The following is a 22,785-nucleotide window of genomic DNA, read 5'->3' as shown; positions in this document are numbered from 1 at the left end:
TTTCCTTCCTCCTCCATCAGCAAGCAGAGCTCAGGCCAGCACATGGCTGTCTCCCAGGCCCCACCCCGTAGACATCTGGAAGCTATCACACTCGCCAAATAAACACTGTGCTTGCTTAATGAAGGCACTCTGCTCGGAAGACTCCCCGAGTCCGCTCTGGAGCCTTGGGGGCATAGCCAGGTCCAGAAGGCCTTGACCCTGGCCCTGGCCCTGCAAGGTGGTCTGGATTTGCTGTGAGCACGAGAGTCAGACTCTCCCCAAACCCTAGGCAGGCTGCCTCATGCGGGGCTCATTAGGGTGCTGTCCACGTCCCAGCTTCTTTGTGGCTTGGTAGCCTGAATTGCTGGGCATCCTCTCTCCACCAGAACATTCTAGAACACTTTGCAGTAGCCCTGGCAGTATAGTAGCTGATGTCACTTGTCTGGGCGATTGTCGCCTGGGGCAGCTTTTCTGGGTCACCATCCTCTGCTCCCACTGTGTGACCTGAGAAACAGGCAGTGGTCACAGAGTTACTCTTTCAGGGTCTGGCAGTCTCGTCCTGGCCTGGCTGATTCCTTGGAGCGTCCTCCTCCATCCTCCCCCATGTAGACAAGGAACCCTGTCCTGGTCCATCAGCCAGGGCAGGTGGAGCCTTTTCAAGAGACATGTTTCCCAGAACCCTAGGCAAAGGTGGGAGAACGAAGTAGCTCCAAATATGGGAGAAGGCAAACTTGAATTCTCACCCTGTGATAACTGAGGTCTCACAGTGCTTGCTCTAACTCAGGCTCGGTAAAACATGCTCGTTCTCGAAATCTCGGGCAGATCTTCCAGTTCCCTTCCCTTCTGTGAAAGGCCACACAGCGGGCAGAGCAGGACTGCCAGTTAGGGCCAGAATGGCCTGCAGGTAGCACACGAGCCACTATTTTCTAGTCTCATGCCCGTGTCAGACACTGCTAATCAATCATAGAACTTCTTCTTCTTCTTCTTCTTCTTCTTCTTCTTCTTCTTCTTCTTCTTCTTCTTCTTCTTCTTCTTCTTCTTCTTCTTCTTCTTCTTCTTCTTCTTCTTCTTCTTCTTCTTCTTCTTCTGACAGCATTCCAGGAAGCCATTTATAGTCAACTGACATGGGCAAGCAGACATCATGCCCGGGTGTATGATAAACTCACTACACCATTATCATTTTTAAATGACCTTTAAGCTGGTCATGGCGGCAAACACCTTTTTTTTGTTTTGTTTTGTTTTGTTTTTTTTGGTTTTTCGAGACAGGGTTTCTCTGTGTAGCTTTGCGCCTTTCCTGGAACTCGCTTTGGAGACCAGGCTGGCCTCGAACTCACAGAGATCCACCTGGCTCTGCCTCCCGAGTGCTGGGATTAAAGGCGTGCGCCACCACCGCCCGGCCGGCGGCAAACACCTTTAATCCCAGCACTCGGGAGGCAGAGGCAGGCCTGATCTGCAAAGTGAGTTCCAGGACAGCCAAGACTGTTACACAGAGAAACCTTGTCTGGAAAAAAAACAATAAATAAATAAACTAACAAGCAAATAAATAAAATTTTGAAAAATAAAATGACTTATTTTTTAAAATTACTAGGAATGGCGGGGCATGTTGGCACAGGCCTTTAATCCTAGCACTCAGAGGTAGTGGGAAGTAGATCTCTGTGAGTTTGGGGACAACCTGGTCTATGTAGTAAGTTCTAGATCAGCAAGGGCTACACAGACCCTGTCCCAAAAAAAATCTCAAAAATCAAACAAACAACCTCTCCTAAACCTCGAGGTTACAACACATCACCACTTGCTTGCATTTTTCTCTTCTTTATCCCTCTGGATTTTCTGACTCATGATACTTTATCCACTAATAATTTATAATTATTTTTAATTTTGGCTGCTATGAATGAAACCCAGGGTCTCATGTGTGCTATGAAAGTGCTCCTCTCCTGAACCTGTCAGTTCCCCATACGATTCCCATAGCCTAGATTGTTCTAATAGAATTAATGAACTTTATTACTGTGATCTAGTACCAAATCCTTGCTTGATTTCCCCCCAGTTGGCCTAAAAATGTTTTGTCTTTTCTTTTGCATATATGCACATGTACATGTTTGAGGGTACATGTTACACACATGTGGGTATGAATTGACATCAGGTGTGTTCTGCGGCTGCTCTCCACTTCGTTTGGTGATGCAGGGTCTCTGACTGGGCCTAGAATTTCCGGGTTAAGCTAGTCTAGCTAGCCAGCTTGGTCTAGGGATCCTGTCTCTACCTCCCAACCATTAGGATTACAGGTGAAATGCCACACCCACCCGGCTTTTTATCTGGGCGCTGGCCATCTGAACACTCGTCCTTACACTTGCTCGGCAAGTGATTTGTCTGCCAAGCCATTCCCCTCAACGATGTTTTCTGAAGAAGCCTTCGTGGCTCAGGCTTTAATTATTGCTGCCTGCCCCACTTGGTTGCTGTGATATTAGGTTCTCTGGAATTTGGAGTCATGCACTCCTTTTCGTGAAGAAGCTGAAGAGGCTCTGTGCCATGTTCTAAATTCTAGACTTTGCCCCATGTCATCACTGATTCCCTCCCCTTGCTTTCCACTAACCTGAGTTTGTCCTAGCACCTGGGTTGGTGGTGGCTGGTGTGCATGGAAGGGTGTCTTAGGGTTGGTGCTGCGACTTCTTTCTAATGGATGACATCAAGGGACAAACAGCTACAGTCTTACTGTAGCTGATGACAAATTGTGTCACTGGTTACAGTGGTGACAGGCAGCCGTGTATGGCAAGGCCATATCTCCCCACCCCACCCTGACTTCAGTGCCTGTGGTGTGACACCCTGGCTCTGTGTGGATTTTTAGTCTCCATCAATCTTACACCCTGTGCTTTTAACATCCAAAGAGGATCCTTGCCCAAAACCATTATTTCATTAGTAGTTGCAAGATGACTGTTTCCTAATTGCATCATTCCTTCCACATTTAGCAGAGGGCATCCTTCCAAAAAGGCTCTGGATCCTCGAGAGGGACACTCTGGCCTCTGAGCACCATTATTCTTGAATGCAGAAGTCACATTCAGAACTATTGTAGTACAAGGATGTTTTTTCAGTGCTGAGGATCGAACCCAGAGCTTCCTACATGCTGGGCAAGAGATCCACACAGGGACCCCCAGCCACACATTGCAGATTCTTAACCTAGCACATTTGATTAACTATAGGTCCCACAGTCCTGGTTAGATGATCAGTACCCTGTGAAGAGCCTGTGGATCCAGGAACCACACAGGATGGAGACTCCAAATCTCCTAGGTGCCTGTTATGCACCAGGGGCTTCCTCATGGGTGCCAGAGACAGATGAGAGGCAGAAGCTTGTCCTATAGAAGCTCATCTGGCTTTTTGGAACCTGTTCCCCAAGTAGGAATGCCTTGTCCAGCCTTGATGCAGGGGGAGGAGCTTGGTCTTGCCTCAACGTGATATGACGTGCTTTGTTGACTCCCATGGGAAGCCTGCCCCTTTCTGAATAGAGGAGGAGTGGATGAGGGGATAGACAGAGGTGAGGGGAGGGAATGGGAAGAGAGGAGGGAGGGGAAACTGTGGTTGGTATGTAAAATAAATGAAAAAAAATTTTAAAAAGCCTGTGCTTGCCCCTCTCTGCACTGAGTCACCTGGTGTCAACACACAGGCATCATCTGGAAGCTATAAAAGCCGAGAGAGTAGAAGAGCCAATCGGGCCTAGCGTAGGACAGTGGCAAGTCCGTGACCTTGGACACTGAACAGATATTTGGCACCCCAAAATCCATGGAGAGTGCGTGGATTCTGCACACAGTAGAAGCTGGTCAAAGCTGCATTGGTAGCCAGACATGTCAAAGCCCGGGCACATCCACTAGTTCAACTTCCGTACCTTTCTCAGGTGCTAAAGTGGGTGGAGTCAGCGATCCAGGCCTCCAAAGTACACCTGCTGTCTGCAGACCACGAGGAGGAAGGGGAGCACACGTGGAGGATCCCTTTCGACCCCAGCCTGAAGGAGGTCACCATCTCACTGAGTGGGCCAGGGCCTGAGATCGAAGTCCGGGACCCACTGGGTATGTCCTCCAGGGCTAGCCCCATCTTTGGATCCAAGACTGAGCTGGAAGCCCAGGATGAGACAAACAGAGGCTGTGGGAGGAGGGGGCCAAGGAGATGGCTCAGCTAATGAAGTGTCTGCCTCACAAACACGAGGACCTGAGTCTGGACACCCAGCACCCATGCTAAAATCGTGGGTGGCAGCCATATCTGTAGCCTCAGCACTGGGGAGTGGGGAGAGGGGGGTCCCTGAGCTCCCTGGCTAGCCAAATGGATGAACTTCAAGTGCAGTGAGCTCAAAAAAAGAAAAAATGGGCCAGTGAGATGGCTCAGTAGGTAAAGGTGCTTGCTGCCAAGGCTGAAGACCTGAGTTTCATCCCTGGGTCCTACTTGGTGATGTGCACACTCATGTGCACACACACCCCCACAGACATATACCATGCATACTTCCACACCCTACAAAGAGTCAATAGTGGAAAAGATACAGAAATTAGGGAGGAGTGAGGGGACACCAGGTGGAGCAGAGAGGTGTCCCTGCAGGTGAAGAAGCTGGAAGGCCGGTGGCAACTGACCAATGGGGACTTAAAATGATGACAATCTTCTTGTCAGTCTCAAGGACCCTTGAGGCTGGTGTTGGTGGTCTGTGGCTTCCTGGAGACAGGGTGGGAACCTGGGGCCTCCGGGAAAAGATAGGAGACTGACTGGCATCTGACGCTTCCACAGGAAGGGTCCTGCAGACAGGTGAAGGTCTCAATGTGCTCCTCAACATTCCAGACTCAGCCAAGGTCGTAGCCTTTAAGCCTGAGCACCCTGGGCTGTGGGCCATCAAGGTAGGGACACTGGGTTTTCAGGTGGAGAGCCTGGGATGTGTGGGCAGTGATGTGGATCTGTCAACGGGAGAGCGGGGGGTCAAGAGCCGAAGAGCAACCTGATTTGCAATTGTGAGGGAGTGGAGTGGTTTGGGATGACATTCAGAAAGGTCAAGAAAGAAGCTTCAGTGAACAGCCACATTGGCACGGGGCTCAGAATCCTGTCCTGGGTAGGGAGTGTAAATGGAGCAAGGGTCACTTTGAGAGAAAGAGCTGAGAGACAGGGCTGGCGGGAGACTGCTGTCTGGAAGATGCTGGAAGCCAGGCAAGAGACAGGCATGGCCTGTTGGAGGGGTGGGAGCTCCTGCTGACTGAACAGACACTTACTGGGCACCTGCGAGGTGCAGAGCATTGTGGCAGTGGCTGCAGGCGAAGGGGCCGTGCTGACCGCCTGATGTTCCAGATCTGTGTGTCTTTGAGACCAGAGATGCCTCCAGGGAAGGTGCGGTAGGAAGGTAGACAAGCAGGAGAGCAGGCAGGACCTGCAGGAGTTAGGAGAGAGCAGAAAGAGAAGCCTCCAGGAGAGTGGGTAAGCTGGGCTTCCGTGTCTTTGGGGAGCTGCTCCATTGCCCACGTGTTTGCAAAGGTGAACGAGTACAGCTACAGGTGTGGGGCTCTTCCAGCAGTGGCCAGTGGCATCTGGGCTGGAGCTGAGGTCCTGAGGCCTGATGCTCTGGTGACATGGGTGGGGACCTGCTCCAGGTGTACAGCAGTGGCCGCCACTCAGTGCGAATATCAGGCATCAGCAACATCAACTTCCGAGCCGGCTTCTCCATGCAGCCCTCTCTGGACCTCAACCACACCATCGAGTGGCCTTTGCAAGGTACCTGCCCTGGGCACTGAGGGTGGTACTGGCTTTGGGAGATGGTGGGAGTCCAGGGCTGGTCTGGCCATGTGACTCATTGTGACTGTGGAATGAATGGGTCCTGCTGGGCTATTGCTCTGGACCACAGGGTGAAAAACCAACTCTGGACCAGCTTCCTTTCCATCAGCCCAGGAGGTGACATTTACCTTCAGAGCATCCTTCCATCCAGTTCTGAGGGTCCCTTTTATTGATGAGTCACTGTTTCTCCTGCCTTTTTATTTCCCTGTGTGTATATGTGTTCAAGTATGTTTGGTACGTGTGTGTGTGTGTGTGTGTGTGTGGAGGTCAGAGGACTTCCTCTGGGGTTATTCCTCAGGTATTGGCCACCAATTATTTTTGTTTCATTTTTAAATTTCATGTGTATGGGTGTTTTGCCTGCATATATGTGCACCATGTGTATGCAGTGCGCACAGAAGCCAAAAAAGGGCATCGGCTCCTCTGGGACTGGAGTTACAGACAGTTGTGAGCTGCCATATGGGTGCTGGAAATTGAACCCGGGTCCTCTGGAAGAGCAGCCAGAGCTCTTAACTGCTGAGCCATCTCTCCAGTCCCCAACCATCAATTACTTTTTGAAACGGGTCTTTCACTGCCTAGAGCTCACCAAGTAGGCAAGGAGAGCTGCCCCTCAAGCACTAGGAATCCACCTACCTCTGCCTCCCCAGTGCTCGGATTACACGTGCCTCTAGGCCCAGCTTTTCTACGTGGGCTCTGGGTGTCGAACTCAGGTGCTCACGCTTACAAGGTGAGCATTTCACCTTTTCTTTTTTCCTCATTGAAGTCCTTATGGCTATAGCCCTGCTTCCTCAGACTTCTTGTCTGGACTCTGCTAATTCAGAGGAGGTTGCCAGTGAGCTGCCGGCTTGCCAAAAGTGTCTTGGTGATCATGTGGTGGAGACTGGAATGAGAGAGGGTTGAATTGGAGGTGATGTTCCCTCACTGGAGTGTGATGAGCCTGAAGGCTTCATTTGGTATTTTCTTTGCAGAAAGAAGGTGAGGAAAGTAGAGAAACTGAGGCCCTTCCAACAAGCTAGTTGAGAAAAGACACCCTAAGCAGGGCCTGGTGGCACAGGCTTGTAACCCAGCTACCCACGAGCCAGAGTTAGGATTGCAAGCTCAAGGCTTGCTGGGTAACTTGGCAAGACCATGACTTAAGATAAAAACCAGTGAGATGCTTCAGTGGATAAAGGCCTCAAAACCTGAGTGTAATCCCTGGGACCTACATTGTGGAAGGAGAGAACCAGTCCCACAAAGTTGTTCTCTGATCACGTGTGCTCTAGTGTGTATGTGCACAGGCACATGTGTGCAGATACTCAAGGCTTGGCTTTCCCTGGAATTACATTTAGACTCTTCTATGTCATATGCAGACTTGATGTTTCTTTAAAAGTCATTGTAACCATCTGAAAAGGGAGAGACATGGTTAAAAATAAGGCTAGGGGTATAGCTTGGTGGTAGAATGCTTGCAGTGTGTCTACAAGGCTTTGATTTAATCACCAGGACTACCGGGAGGATGAATAGCATGAAGAAGAGGGTGGAGGAAGAAATTGGAAATATTAACAGTACTTGGAACTTAGCCTCTATGCTGGGAATGTTAGGGCTTGGGGAGTCTGTGACTAACTGAACATTGGATGCCTGGATCAGGGCAAGCAGCTACTACATGCCATTAGCTGGCTACAGGAGACCTACACGCCAGTGGTTGACCTCAGGGAGCTTCTTCATACTATTGGCTGAATGCCTCAGCATGGGCCTGCACCTGATACTTACAGGCTTGGCTTTCCCTTGGCCATGTGCAGACTCAGTGTTTCTTTAAAAGCCATTGTAACTGTCTGAAAGGGGAAGAGACCTGACCCAAGCTCCCAAATAAACTAAGGAATTGGTGAAAGCTCAGTTCAGTTCTGTGCTTCTGGGAGAGGTTGGGAGAGAGTCCCTATGCGGGGCTGATCACAGCCAGCACCATGGCAGATAGGGGTGGGGGTGGGGGACACGTGATCCCTTCCGCTCACCAGGGTCTGGGTTTGCAGAAGCAGGGATACCGCTAGTCCAGGCAGGGTGGAGAGGCATCGGCGTTTCAGGACCACGGACAGCGCCCCCGGGTTCTTCCCCATCCCACCTTCAGCCTTAGCTTGCACAGGGAGGGGTAGGGTAGATGCAGAGGGGGTTAAGGCGGGCCAAGCAGGCTGGTTCACGGAAACACAGTCCCAGAGCCCGGTGCTCATCCCCCTCTTCCTCTTGGCAGGGGTACCCATCTCCCTGGTGATCAACTCTACAGGCCTGCAGGCACCTGGTCACCTTGACTCTGTGGAGCTCTCACACAGCACAGGGAAGTCCCTCCTCACTCTGCCCACACAGCTTCTCTCCAACGAGTCCACACACCAGCTGTGGGCTGGGCCACCCTTCCATGTACCAAAGGAGCGCTTTTATCTCAAGGTGAAGGGCAAAGACCACGAGGGAAATCCCCTCCTCCGTGTCTCTGGAGTTTCCTACAGTGGGGTTGCCCCAGGTGAGTGCCGTGCCTTTCTGGAAGCCTTTCCTGGCTAGATAAGTTTGGGAAAGCTTCTGTGGACAGCTGTTCTCTGTTAGGTGCAATGGTGAATCCTGACATGATTCAGACATCGCCTTCAGCTTGAAGATTTAGAACAAAGCCATCCATCTACTTACTCATCCACCTTCCCATCTGCACACCCTCCTGCCCATCCTCCCACCCATTCACCCTCTTATCAATCTACCCACATATTCATTCAGCAGCAGCTCACTCATCCATACATTCACATCAATTTATCTATCATCCATCTACCTATCCATCCATTTATCTACCCACATGTATTTACCCAAGCATACATCCATCTACTTTGCTACATCCAACCAACAGGCCATCTATCCATTTATTTACCTACCCATCATCCAACTCCTTATCTATCCATCATTTTATCCACCTACCCATCTACCCACCATTTTACCCTTTCATCCTCTTATCCGTCCATGCATCCATGCATCCATGCATGCATGCATGCATCCATCCATCCATCATTCATTCATTCATTTATTCTGAGGTCCACAAAGCTAATGGTGCAGGGAAGTGTGGGCCCAGCACTTGCCAACACTGGCCCATTGCACACTTGCAGCAGTCCTGAGGTGTATGGCATGTCCCACCTAAAAGGGGACAGAGGGACTGCCCTTCACTGAGCACTCCCACAGGGAATTTCTAGAGTCATAGAAGCTAGAGTTCGTCCATCTGCTGGAGTTGTTCCAAGGACTCCAGAATCCAGTATGTACAGAGCTATGTAGGGGTGCCTGAGACTACACTCAGCAGCTGCTGATGCCATTATGTCGCCATACTGGCTCCCACATATGTGGCTTTTTCTGCTTCCTGTGCCCTGACAGCAGGAAGCTCCTAGGGCAGGACAACATCTTTGGTTTTCCAGCTCCTCTTTGCTCCTGACAGGGGCGCTTGGGTTCATGGTCCACCTGACCTCATTGCTGGGCACTGATGCTCTCCCCAGGCCCCCTGTCCCCCTTCCCCTGGAAGTGCCTGGAGGAACCCACAGAGATAAATCTCACAGCATTCCCCACTTCTTTGTGGGGCAGCCCCCCTATCTCTTTCCAATAAGTGTGCAGAAAGGACAGGAGGGAGAGCCAGCTCTTGAGGCTGCCCACAGTGTCCACACAAGGGCAGTTCTCAAAGACATGGCTGAGGTCCCTTCCTCTTTCCACCCTCCCCACTCCCCCTTCTTCTTTCTTCCTGACTCCTGGTCTCTGGGCATCTGGGCCTCCACACCATGCTGTTATTCCCAGGCCTCTCTGCTTTGCCTTTACAGCCTGAGGGGAAGCTTTCTAGAGAGATTTCATCACTGGAGACCTGTCTCATCTCCTCTGTCCTCTCAGATGGAACCAGGAACTTGGGATGCAGCTGTGGGCTTTGGTCTCTATCACTACTCCAATGGGATTATGGAGGGATGGGCCAGGATATTTTTTGCCTCCCTACTTTTCAGAGCTGAGGAGGCTGGGATTTGTCTCAGAGCAGGTTGCCTCTGGGTTTGAAGGTGTGTGGTAGGTCTGGGATGCCTGGGACCTTTCCGCTCAAAAGAGGGGTAACCAAGTTGTCTGGGAGAGGCTTCCAGATTGTGGGGGTGAGTAGCGGCTGCACACACAGCTGAGGACGTGGCTGGAAGTCTGACACCCCTCTCCCTGGGGATGTGGCAGGCAGCCCAGGGCATGATGTCACCCATCATGCTCCCCACCCCCAGCCTGGCCTCTGAATCGGTCTGGTGCATTGTCTCACCCCTGGAGCATCTTACTGGGCTCCTGTCCCCTCTGGCTGGGATGCAAAGAAGACAGCCGCATGGGCTGAGTACTTGCCAGCATGGACTGCAGCTGACCCTGCTGGGGACTTTCTCAGAGGCCTCCTGAAATAACTCCAACAGGGAAAGAGACTGTCCCTCCCGAGACAAGGGTCAGGTGAGGAGGCCAGTAGTGTCCCAACAGGGGTCCCCAGGGACTCATCACAAGTGAGAGAGTTTCCTTGAAGCTCCTCGCTTTATCTCAAAAATGCCACGAATCTCACATTTACAGCCATCTTCCCACTGTGCTTGCTTTCTCCCTGGAAAGCATTCCCTCTGGACAAACATGGGTGAGCTGAACCCTTCAAAGAAGAGCCCATGGCATAGCCCCACCCACACAGTGGCCAGTGTCCGATCAGAGCTGGTGGTCCCCGTAGGCCGGTCTGCTAACTGGCTCCCTCAGAAGCCGTGTGAGGTTGTGGGGTACTCTCACTAACAGCTGTTGCCAGCGCCTCGTAACAGGGCCATCATCACCCCCATTTTTACAGCATCTTACTGATGATACCAAATAGAGTCCATCTTGAAACTAATTCGGTTTACAATCTCTTAACCTATGCTCAATACTCTAAAATTTTTTTCTTAGCATGCATTTATTAATAATATGTATTACTGGGTTTCATTGTGTCATTTCATACATGTATATAATGTAGTTTGATCACCCCACCATTTCCATCTCTTGCCCTCTCCGCCACTCCCATTAGCCCCTCCCAACTACTTCCTCTTTGGCTTTAGGTCTTTTTTGGACAACCTGGTGATGTCCTTGGGGCTTACGGGAACTCGAGTGAGGGTTTGTTTACAGGAACATGGGCATTTTACTAATGTCTGCACAGCTGAAGAAAATGTCTCCTCCTCATCCACTGACCATTAACTATGTGCCAGTCCTCCCAGAGGAGAGGGGTCCCACGAGGCCTTCTCCACCCCATGATAGGATGCTGACAGGCTCGGTCTAGTGCAGATCTTGTGCGTTTGGGTGCAATGGTCATGTCGTGCCTGGAAGTCAGCATTGCATATCATTTCCCCACTTCCTCTGGCTCATACATTCTTTTCTCTGCTGTTCCCTGAACTTTAGAGGGGTCACTCCCATTTTACAGTGGTGGAAACTGAGGTTCAGAGAGAGAAGTGACCTGCCTTGGGTGACATTGAATGGACCACACATTGTCTCTGCGCTGGCTTCTGCCTCTTATTTATTCCTAAGGACCTCTGTGTGACTGAGGTGCCGGAGGTAGGCTCTGTGATGGTAGGGCAGAGCTCTGAGCCTTGTGCTTGCCTGCAGGCATGCCGCTGGTCAGCATGGCCCCCAGGATCCACGGTTATCTACAGCAGCCCCTGCTGGTGTCCTGTTCTGTGTATAGCACCCTCCCCTTCCGGCTGCAGCTGCAGCGAGATGGAGTGAGGCTGGGCGAGGAGCGGCATTTTCAGTGAGTGACTGATGACCAGCCATTGTCCCTGGCCCTGGGGCCCCTGTGCCCCAGACAGATCTCAAAGAGAGGGCAGCAGGAGAGAGACTCAGACTCAGTTTAAACGTCATCCTGGTCAGCCCGGTGTGGGATGGGGAGAGTGAGTCCTATCCATGAGTGGGCCCAGAAGTGGGGGTCAGGAGTGGAGGGACCCCCTAGACCCTTCCTTAGAACGGGAGTCCAGAGTTCAGAGAGGTCAAGGCATGGGCTCAGCTCACACAGCCTGCTGTGGAATTTTTCTGGATCTTCCTACTGAGCCTTAGTGAGGATCTGGGGTTCCCTCTGTGCAGGATTTGGGGGCCTGAGCCCCCGCTGAGGCTGGGAGACCCTGGCTGGGGTCAGAGTGACCACACTGCCTGCTGTTTTTGCAGGGGGTCAGGAAACAGCAGCTGGGAGATCCCACGGGCCTCCAAGGCTGAGGAAGGCATGTACCAGTGCATAGCTGTCAGCAGAGCCGGGACAGGACAAGCCAACGCCCAGATTGTCATCACAGGTCTACCCCTTCATCTGTGTGCACACTTCACTCCTCCCTCCACTCGGGGTTTCCTCCCAGCCACTCTCCATCCTTGGGGCACAGGGTGCTAGCCTGCTGGCAGCTGGCGACAGTCTCTCACTCAGAGCGTGGCTATCCGTGTTACCACCTGCTCACTGACCCCACTTGGGGCTTTTAGGTGTCAGTTGCCCTGCCTGATGTCAGTCCCATGCCCGGTGTCCTTTCAGGGTGATGGTTCGCCCTGCTGCGATGTCACCACTGAGCTCTAGAGCACTGGAGATGCCATAGGCAGTCCCAGAATGAGACTGGATTTCCTGGTTAAAGTTAGAGACCCAAACTGTCTTGTAGTGAAGAAAGGAAATGCAATTTAATGACCTCTGGCAGAAAGATGGGAAACATAACCAGGACATCAAAGCTGTCTGCAATCCTTCCAATCTAGCATTTGATCAGCTCCTTTGTGTGTAGTAAATGCATGTGTGTGTGCAGGGGCACTGTCCTGTGCACATGTGTGCAGGGACCAGAGGTTGAGCCAAGATCTCTCATGGGGCTTAGAAAAGCTTGCTAATTTCAGCGTGACTGGTCAGGGACAATGAATCCCAGGGAGCTCCCCATCTCCAGCCCTTGTGCTGGGTTGCAGATGTGTGCTGCCACACCTGGATTTTATGGGACTGCTAGGTATCTGAACCCGGATCCTGATGCTTGCACAGTAAACATTTTACCTAAGGAGCTGTCTCCTCAGCTCCTCCCAGAAATGTATTTTCAGACATTTTTGCGGGGAGTGAGACTACAGGAGATTTCAGCAACCTGATTGCGAGTCAGTCTGAGCCACTCAGCACAGGGGAGGGTCAACTTTTTATAAATGATGAGCAGGAGGGAGGGTGGGACCAAGGAGCTGGTCTACCGTGTATTAATATTGGGCTCACTAGCCCTTTTCATTCCTGCTGAGCTACATTAAACTAAATTGTAACTGCCTTGGTGTTTCAATAAAATCCCTAAAAAATGTCACCCTGAAAAACAGTTCTCCTGGCCAGAGATGGGTATAATGCTGCACCTGTATTCCAGGCACTAGGAGGCTGAGTAGTTTGAAGTCAGCCTGGGCTACAGGAGTTCCAGGTCCATCAGGGCTACAGAGGGAGATGTAGTCTCAAAACACACACACACACACACACACACACACACACACACACACACACACCCCACACACACACAAACGTATGGATATTTCAGTACTGCTTAATTTTCTCTATATCCAGTTTCCCTGTTTGTCCCCAAATGTCACTTCTAAGCACTTTCAAAGCATTGCATTTTTCTTTGTTTTTGTAAGTGAGACAAAATCTCACTAGGTAGCCCCGGCTATGGTGAAACTGTGCCTGTGAAGCAGTCTAGTCTTTTTTTTTTTTTTTTTTTTTGGTTTTTCGAGACAGGGTTTCTCTGTGTAGCTTTGCACCTTTCCTGGATCTCGCTCTGTAGACCAGGCTGGCCTTGAACTCACAAAGATCCACCTGGCTCTGCCTCCCAAGTGCTGGGATTAAAGGTGTACGCCACCACCACCCGGCGCAGTCTAGTCTTAAAGTCACAGCAATCCTGCCCCTGCTTCCACAGTTCACAGGCACTGCCACTGTGCACACTGGGACATTTTCATCTCTTGTAGGTGCATGTAGCCTGTTGGTCCTGCTCTTCCGGTGGGTGGTCTCTGATCTTGTTGTTTTGGTGGCTTGGCTCCCGGAGAACAGACTTAGCGGTATTTCCTTTGTGGCCTTATGTCTGTCTCGGCTGCTCATAGGCCACCCTGCTGAAGGACAGAGATGTTCCCACAGTTTCTCTCCTGGCTGGTTTCTTCCTGGCTGAGAGGTTTGGCTGGGAGGGTGTGAAGATCTGAGAAGGGCTTGTTGAATGCGCATTGGCTGTGGCTTGTGAACACATCCATGCTGTGGAGAGCTCCAGGGTTTGATAGCACCCTAGGGAGAGTGTGATGGGGGACACGCAATCTCCCCAGGGGCCAGGCATCTCCAAATGGAGAGCAGATGCAGGCTGAGTGCTCTGCTGGCTGACGTGTCCCGAGTCACAGGGGACAGCTGCTCCCTACCCCAGCTCCTCAGTCCCTCCTATACCACTGTCCTTGCAGACCCTCCACCACAGCTGGTCCCTGGCCCCAATGTGACTGTGTCGCCTGGGGAGACCGCCATCCTGTCCTGCCAAGTCCTAGGTGACGCTCCTTACAACCTGACGTGGGTCCGGGACTGGCGAGCCTTACCAGCCACAGCAGGCCGAGTCACCCAGCTGCATGACCGGTCTTTGGAGGTCAGCAGCATCATCCCCAGTGATGGAGGGCAGTACCAGTGTGTGGCCAGCAATGCGAATGGGGTCACAAGGGCATCCACCTGGCTCCTGGTTCGAGGTGAGGCCCCTCCCACTCTTGCTGGTCCCCTAGTGTTTACTGGGGACACCCTAAGCTCTTCCCTCTGCTTAGCCTCGGAACCTTTGGAGATTCTGTCTCCTTCACTATTGGAGGTTCATCATACTAGGGCTGGGGCAGGGTGAGAACTCAGAGATCAGATGTGTCTGGGCACAGATTGTGGGGCAGTGGCTGGATGATGGTAGAGGAGGCAGAGAAATCTGTGTAGGAGTTTCAGGATGCAATGTGGCTTTGATCTCCCCAAGACTCTCCTCCCTGAAGTACCAGTCCACCAAATGTAAAAACCCAGCAACTCAGCACCTGCTCTTTATTGAAGCAGCAACTCCCATTGGTACTGGGAGTGTGTTAAGAGGACCTGTCCTGGGCTCTACAGGACAGAGATTGATTAGTTATGTCTTCCTTGGCATGGAAGTGGGTACATGTGCCTTTTTAGGGAATTTGGGTGGGAGCCTGGCTTGAACCTCACTGGGTCTGTGGACTGAGAGTGCCCAATTAAAGGAACCCAATTTTGGGATTAGTTTTAGGGCATGCCATGGGTTTCACATCATGGTTACAGAGATGTACTGCCCCCATCCCTGGCACCTGCTGTCCAGGGCATGAGAGTTTCAGACTGGGAGGCTCTAGTAGGTACTGGATCAGTGCCTAGCCTCCCTACCTCCAGGGGTACCACCTGGGGACTCTGGCTCTGGGGCCTATGTTTCCTCTCCACTGCTGCCCCTACTGTGGCTGAGGGTCAGTCAGGGCCAGTGTGGGGAAGCCAGGCTTGTCAGATGGGCTCTTCTCATCCACAGAGGCCCCTCAAGTCAGCATCAATGCCAGGTCCCAGCGCTTCTCCCAGGGTGTGGAGGTGAGGGTCAGCTGCTCAGCATCGGGGTACCCCACGCCCCATATCTCCTGGAGCCGGGAGGGCCTCGCCCTGCCAGAGGACAGGAGGTGAGTGGATGAGATGAGAGGTCTGGGCCTGGCAGGAGTGGGACAGAGGGCTGGGAGGGAATCGATGCCTGGGTCTTCTCAAAAAGGGATGTGGCATCTGCCTGACTTCTGCCAGGGGTCATCTGAATGCAGTGTGGCCTGGGTGGTCAGGAGCTCAGACCTCGAAGAAGAGCCCTGTGAGTTAAAAGTGACTGACCCAGAGAAACCTGCCAGTGTCCATCACTGACTAGTGACATTAATTTGATATTAATGATGACTATGGAACCACTATGTGTCACATGTTTTTCTGGCGCAACTCCAGAATCCATGTGGATGCCCAAGGAACACTCATCATTCAGGGAGTAGCCCCAGAGGATGCTGGGAACTACAGCTGCCAGGCTGCTAATGAAGTTGGCACAGATGAGGAGACAGTCACTCTCTACTACACAGGTACTTGGGCCACACCATTTCAGGATACACTGTTCCCTTCTGATCAAGGACACCCAGTGTCTGTGATACACCAGGCCCTGGGGTATAGCTGTGGGCATGCAGTTCCTGACATGGAACTTACAGTCTGGTGGGGAGACACAAAACACCCATGCAAGGGATTGGTGTTCTAGGTAGTGGGGCCAGGGAAATACACATGGATGCCAGGGGTGTGATGGGCAGGTGGAAAGGGGAAGGGAATCTCTCCCCACCAAAGCTAGGGAAGGTCTGGCCTCAGAGTAGCCAGTCTCACGTTTCCCCCTCTGGCCCGCACAGACCCACCCTCTGTTTCTGCTGTCAATTCTGTGGTTCTCACAGCTGTTGGGGAGGAGGCTGTGCTACTGTGTGTGGCGTCTGGGGTCCCCCCGCCCCGAATCATCTGGTATCGAGGTACGTTTGATGGGGAGAAGCCTAGGAAATGTCCACCAGGGCCCTGGACTTACAGTTTCCAGAAAGGTCACTGGCAGGCAGGGACTCTGAACGTGGAAGTGGTGGGGGTGGAGGGGAGGACTGTCCCAGAAGAGGCAGCTGGTTCCAGCACTCCCAGCTGGTTCAGCCTCATAGCCCGCCAGTACCCAGGCAGACCTGGGTCAAGTTTCTTTCCCCTACAGGGACCCTAAACCTCAGTTTCTTTATCTGGAAATGGGTTGTGTGGGGATTAAGCATTCACACACAAGTGTGTACGTGTGTTTAGAGCAAGCCTGGGCTAATACCTAGCTGAGCTTAATTGATAGATGAGGCTGCTTCCCATGCCTGGCAGGGAAGTACTGTGCAGTGTACTATTAATTTAATCAAAGAAGAGTGTCAGGATGGGGGGATGGGGGAGACCTGGGCCTCAGGCACCTGGGAGAGATGTCAGCAAGGCAGGCATAAGGGAGATGTCTTCACTCAGGCCCCTCCCACCTTTTCCTGTGCCCTAAAAGCAGATGCCAGCTTCAGTGGGACCTGGGGTTGAGAGATGTGAGGCAGTAAGGGGGCATAGGTGTAGAGACCTTGGAGGAAAAGCTTGCCATGTCAGAGTTTGGGTGAATCCCAGCCCTGCCCAACAAATGAGCTTAGGAAAGACTCAGCACCCAAAACACCTTAGGACGGAGCCCAGGAGCTATAACTCTGGGGGGAAACCACCTCCACCCACCCAATCATGGCCTGTGCAGACATAGGAGCCTTGGGTCAGGAAGCCTGAGACCCAGCTCCGGGGTAACCAAGAGTCCCAGCCAATGCCTTTTCATCTTTGGTTTAGGGGGTCTGGAAGTGATTTTGGCTCCTGAAGGCTCCAAGTCTGGGACACTGCGAATCCCTGCAGCTCAGGAGAGAGATGCTGGCCTCTATACCTGCAAGGCTGTTAACGAGCTGGGGGAAGCCTCTGCTGAAATCCGGCTGGTGGTTGGACGTGAGTGTGCACTTGGCCCTACCCACACCTCCCTCTCCCCCTCCCCTCGCCTGCCTCTAGCAAGGAAGCTGATATCTGTAGCACAGACTGCCTCTGTGGAGCTTTGGAGAGCCAGAGGGAGCTGGGACAGGTGTAAATTCTTGCCCGGTGACAAAGCTCTGTGGCTGTGGCTAAGTAATAGAGTTTTATTTTTAGAAAAGGTCTCTGACATCCCAGGCTGATGTGGAACTCCTCAAGACAAGCCAACTGAGGCATGGTGGGAAATGGGAGACAATGGTAGCTACCAGCAGCTATGGGTCACTGCAGCCTGGGGAGCGCCCTGGCTTTGTCCTGGCGGCCCAGTGAGAGGTTATAGAAAGGAGAACCTTCATACTTAGGCTGTCACCACCATGGCTGGCCTTCAGTAGCATAAAACAGATGAAGAGCCTTCTTAGTCCAATAATAAAAACAAGAGCTGTCACGTCTGTGGTATTTGGCCGTCCAAGCATGCTCCAGGTTCACACTCATATAATCGTCACAACCTTTGCAGGTGTGAGGATCATCAATATCCCCTTTATAGACAGGGAAATGAGACACAGAGAAGGTACATAGCTTGCCCAAGGCTGCAACGAGCCACAACAGAGTTGAGAGCTGAGCTGTGGCTCTGAGCCCTTGACCCTGGTGTTCAGGGTCAGCATTGGACAGTGGTGAGTGTGGACATCCTTCCTCTCTCTGAACTCCAAGCTCCTCCTTGGCCAAATGCCTCTGACATATGTGTGCATGAGATAAGGGAGGCTCACGACATGAAACACTATCCTTGTCTTACCTGGAAGGTTCTAGAAGACTGCCTATGGCATTGCTGTGGGCATTAGCCTTGGCTCCATATCTGGATGCTTTCATCAGAGCCTTGTATCTTTGGGGTCCAGGGCGTGCCCTGTTCCTTTGACAGTGTGCTGTTAGCCTTGGAGCCATCTCCCTAGCTCTGAGGGAGGAGGCAATATGGACATGGACCTGGGGGCAGGGCAGACTTGAATATCAGGCAGCTGTGGGTCGTGGGCAAGCCAGCCTGGCAGTGAGAGTGGGAAATCAAATTTCCTGCCCATCCAGGCAGCAGCTGTGGTGCGGTCGTCCTGGCCAAGCTGGCAGACACTGGGAACAGGTGGGTGCTGTGCCTGCGTCCTGCTATGGCTCTGGGAATGGGCTTCTTGTAGCCCGTAGGATGCAGGAAAGAAGGCAGCCTGCCCCTCTTTCCAGCCAGAACCTGCAGTGGTACAGTAACCTATAAGCCCCCTGACACCTTCTTCTCTGTGGCTAGGGGAGAGGAACCCAGATCTTGGTGCTAGGCAAGTGCTGCACCACTGAGTCACATCCCTGGAAGGCATGGCACTCGTCGGTTAAGAGTCCATTAAGCTCACTTGTTTGGCTAAGTGCCTTGTCCCTGAGAGCCCCCCACTTTGCCTTCTGTGTGGCAGGATGATTGTAACAGGGCCTTGCTATGGGGGGCGGAGGAGGGGGACCTCGACAGACTAAAGGAGACCATGGGAGACTCATACTCCTATGGACAGTTAAATCAACATGCTTGGGTGGCTGGCTCCTGTGCCCACCCGGCAGGCTGACAAGGACTCTAGAAGGTGGGCAACTCCCCAGAGAGCTAGTGTGCCCCTTGGTGCCAGCATCCCATTCCCAAGTTCTGTGTGCTGAGCTACACTGTCCACACCACTGTTGTTGGTTATTTGAGACTGGATCTCATGTGGTCCAGGCTGACCTCAAAATCGCTGTGTAGTGAGGATGACATGGAGTTTCTCTTATCACCGGCCAGGGCCAGAGTGGAGTATCTCTAGGTTCTTGGCTTCTTCAAGGAATTGAAGTATAAGTTCACACAGATTTGCAGAAATACCAAGGAAACTTCATTAAGGACAAAGCAATGGAAATGACCAGAATATCCTGCAAGAGAGTTAGTGGGGTGTTCAGGGCGTCCCGTGACTGTTTGAGGCTTCCTTTCATGGGGTTCAAGAAAGGAGCTTGGCTACTAAGGGGGAAAGTGTAGTTCTGTTTTGATTGACAGATTAGGTCATACAATTATTTTCCTACTGCGTGTGTCCCTTCCCATAATGCATCTGATTTTAATCATTTGCATGTCCAGTTATGCATGTGCATAAGATGGTAAAATAAATTTAAATTCTCCTTAAAAGTTTACCTGAGGGCACAGTTTTGCTTTACTGAACATGTGCCCAGAACTGGTCCAGGCTGGACTGGCCCTCTACCACCCCGTACCCAGACACATCCGTGAACATGTTTGGATAGAAACTGTTGGTGATGGTTGCAAGGGGAGAGAGCGGTGCACTTGTAGCCCACTGTAGGGGCTTGGTTTACAGGGGTGTGTGTGCATGTAACACAGTAATGCATGCAGGTGAGTGAGCGAGGCGCCGTGTGCATCATTTAAAAATGTCTGTACACTTATTTTATTTTATGTGTGTATGGGTATTTTGCCTGCATGTATGTGTGTGGACCAAGTGTATGCCTGGTGCCCACAGAGGCCAGAAGAGGATCGGGTGCCCTGGAACTGGAGGTAACCGATAGTTGTAAGCTACCATGTGGGTACTAGAATTGAGCCTGGGTCCTCTAGAATAGCAACTAGTCCCCACCCCACCCCAAGTGCATTATTAGAAAGGAGGGTGTGCACGATCACACTAAGCAGGGTCCCGAGTTACCTGACTGTTATCTGTGCTTGCCTCCCTCACTTCTGACCCCTTTGCCCCAGCACATGCTCGAGGCTAAGGTGGATTGTCTGTGCTTGCCCCCCTCACTTCTGACCCCTTTGCCCCAGCACATGCTCAAGGCCAAGGTGGAGAGACACTCCCAGAGAATGAGATGGAGGTGAAGTGACCCAGGGCCCCTGCCTGGGCTCTTACAGAGGGTCATGTGTGGAAGTGAGGCCAGAAGACAGAGCAAGCTGAACACACTGACCAGGCCCCGAGAGAGGCCCCGTCCTGACCCACCACATCTGACACAGCCACCATTTGCCCATTGAGAGCCCCAACTAGGGAAGCGTCAGCTGTGACACAACACTGGGTTCTGGGGTCTCACCTCAACTGGGGAGTTCTGGGTAAGGAAGGGAAAGGATGGGCACCTGGCCATCGTGTGGCAGTTTTCTGTGTGGGGCCTATGGCAGGCATCTCTCGGACTGACCCCTGCAAGAAGACAGAAGAGGTGGCCGCTACTCACACAGCCACTGTGGGGTCCTTAAGTGGCACCTAGGAGGCTGCATGGGCCTCTGCACCTGCCGGACCTGAGCTCCGAGCCCAGCTCTCACTGACCTTGGGTGGCGTCCTTACCCTCTCTGGCCCTAAGTTTCCTCACACACGACAGGGGATTTGTGGTGCCACCTTTGGACTTCACGGCTGCTAGTGAAATGGTGTTTCTGAAATCATTTTCTCCTGGCAGTCGCTTAGATGGTGTCCAGTGCCACCAGTGCCCTCACATTTGGGCCTGGAGTGAATAGGAAGAACTGGGAGAAATCAAGGGCAGAGCTGAGGAGGGAAGCGGCTGGAGGACCCACTGGACAGAGTGGGCTTATGGAGGAGGCTGCAGTTGGTCCCCACCACGGTCCACACTGCAGAGCAGGTTTCAGGGGACCCAGGCCAGGGCTACATGGGGGAGGGGGACTCGATCTCTGGGAGCCAGGGCTCTGAGCTAGGTTCTGCATTTGGGTGGCCTCGGACCCGGTGAAGAAGGGCCCTGTCTGAAGCCGGCTCACAGACAGTCTTGAGTCTTGTGGTAATTTTCCAAGTTGTGAAAGTGTCTCCCTTTAATGTCCCTAATCCTGAGGCCAGGGAGGAAGTTCAATGTTATCTGAAGATGGCTGGCACTTTTGGAGAAGAAAGAGGAGCCGCTTTCCCTTGGCTCTAGATCCGCTCTGTTATTGAAAGCCTGGACCTCCCGGGTGGACGGCTTCGGGACATGGGAGAGTAGCAGGGCTGCTGGACAGTCTGGGTTGGGGCCAGATCTTGGTCTCCGGGTGGACTAGAGCTGGAGTTTCCATGGGGTCAGGGAATAGCTTGACTCTTTCCAGTGAAGGCAGTAATGTACTCACGGGAAACGCCTACTCCATCAGCTTCCTGAGAACAGTCTGGGGTGCCCAGAGTAAGGATTGGGAAATCCCCACCTTTTGTGCTCCGTTCAGGTTATTGTGGTTTGTATGACAGTCATGTCCTTGTGTGGACCTGTGGGCCTTTTTAATACATGTTCACCAGCCAGCACCCCACTATCGGCCAAAATACAAGGTCATATTCACCAGCCGGCACCCCACTATTGGCCACCAAATACAAGGTCATATTCACCAGCAGGCACCCCACTATTGACCATCAAATACAAGGTCATATTCACCAGCCGGCACCCCACTATTGACCATAAAATACAAGGTCATATTCACCAGCTGGCACCCCACTATTGACCATCAAATACAAGGTCATATTCACCAGCCGGCACCCCACTATCGACCATCAAATACAAGGTCATATTCACCAGCCGGCACCGGCACCCCACTATCGACCATCAAATACAAGGTCATATTCACCAGCCGGCACCCCACTATCGACCATCAAATACAAGGTCATATTTACCAGCCAGCACCCCACTATCGACCATCAAATACAAGGTCATATGTATCAGGAATGTTTTAATTTGGGATGTTTCACATGCTTGTTCCCAATAGTTCCTGGTACAGGGCACTATAGAGAGCAAGGAAAACCTGAGGGTGGTACTGGGGGGTGGGGCTTGAAACAGGCGGGGCCATGGACATGGTGGATATCAGCTTCGGGTTCAGCGTGTCATAGGCAAACAGACCCTCTCCATCCTCCGAGGGTTCAGGAGGGTGAGGTAGAAAGGTGAGTCTGGGAGGCAGTGGGACTCACGCCCCCAGGCCCTGTGTGAACCTTGACCCTCATTGGCTGTATCTCAATCATCTTCAGCCATACAGGATCCCATGGCCGTACAGCTCATTGCAGGTGGTGGGCGCCTAAGGAGGTACTGCAGCTGGGAATGCAATGTTTTCCCCGCATGGCTACCACAGAGCAAGGCCCCCCCACTTACCCCAAGGCTCCCTTGGCAGAGTGTGAGATGCATCTGCGGCCACCACCCCTCCAAAACTGGCTCACTTTGCTTCATTTCTGGAACTCTCCAGAGGTGGACCAAACTAGCCTCAGGTTGGCCGTGGCACTGTGAACAGGAGTGCCTTTAAGTTCGTGGGATGAGCCTGGAAGGTGCTCTTACGGACAAAACAGAGTAAACAGGCAGTTCTCTGGGTCCCAGCTCACCAGGGCTCCTCACTAACCAATTATTTCCCACAGATGCACCCAGGCTGACGGATCCCCCCCAGGATGTCACTGTGGAGCTGGGCAAGAGTGTCTTCCTCACCTGCCGGGCCACAGGCCGCCCACCCCCCATCGTCACTTGGCGGCGTGGAGATGGCCAGGCCCTGGAGCCTGGGAGGGGTAGCAGAACTGGGCAACGGGATTCAGGAGTCTTGGTCTTTGAAAGTAAGAGAAAGGAGCTGGGTTGGGCTGGACTGGGAGGCA

At 52.4% G+C, this 22,785-nt stretch overlaps 1 protein-coding gene across 1 annotated transcript in view; it reads left to right on the top strand.

Annotated features, from left to right (window-relative positions):
* Hmcn2 (hemicentin 2) overlaps positions 1-22,785 on the top strand; it is a 132,750-nt gene that overhangs the window by 4,611 nt on the left and 105,354 nt on the right. Inside the window, 12 exon segments of the mRNA XM_052724421.1 lie at positions 3,857-4,028; positions 4,732-4,838; positions 5,580-5,700; positions 7,976-8,239; positions 11,350-11,494; positions 11,905-12,026; positions 14,152-14,424; positions 15,234-15,375; positions 15,677-15,804; positions 16,117-16,230; positions 17,081-17,230; positions 22,558-22,746. Of these exon segments, the coding sequence (XP_052580381.1) occupies positions 3,857-4,028; positions 4,732-4,838; positions 5,580-5,700; positions 7,976-8,239; positions 11,350-11,494; positions 11,905-12,026; positions 14,152-14,424; positions 15,234-15,375; positions 15,677-15,804; positions 16,117-16,230; positions 17,081-17,230; positions 22,558-22,746 (1,927 nt within the window).

The sequence above is a fragment of the Peromyscus californicus genome, unplaced genomic scaffold (genome assembly GCF_007827085.1).
Source record: "Peromyscus californicus insignis strain IS unplaced genomic scaffold, ASM782708v3 Scaffold_7__1_contigs__length_154581171, whole genome shotgun sequence".
Lineage (NCBI taxonomy): Eukaryota > Metazoa > Chordata > Mammalia > Rodentia > Cricetidae > Peromyscus > Peromyscus californicus.
This window is presented reverse-complemented; position numbering and strand designations above follow the sequence as displayed.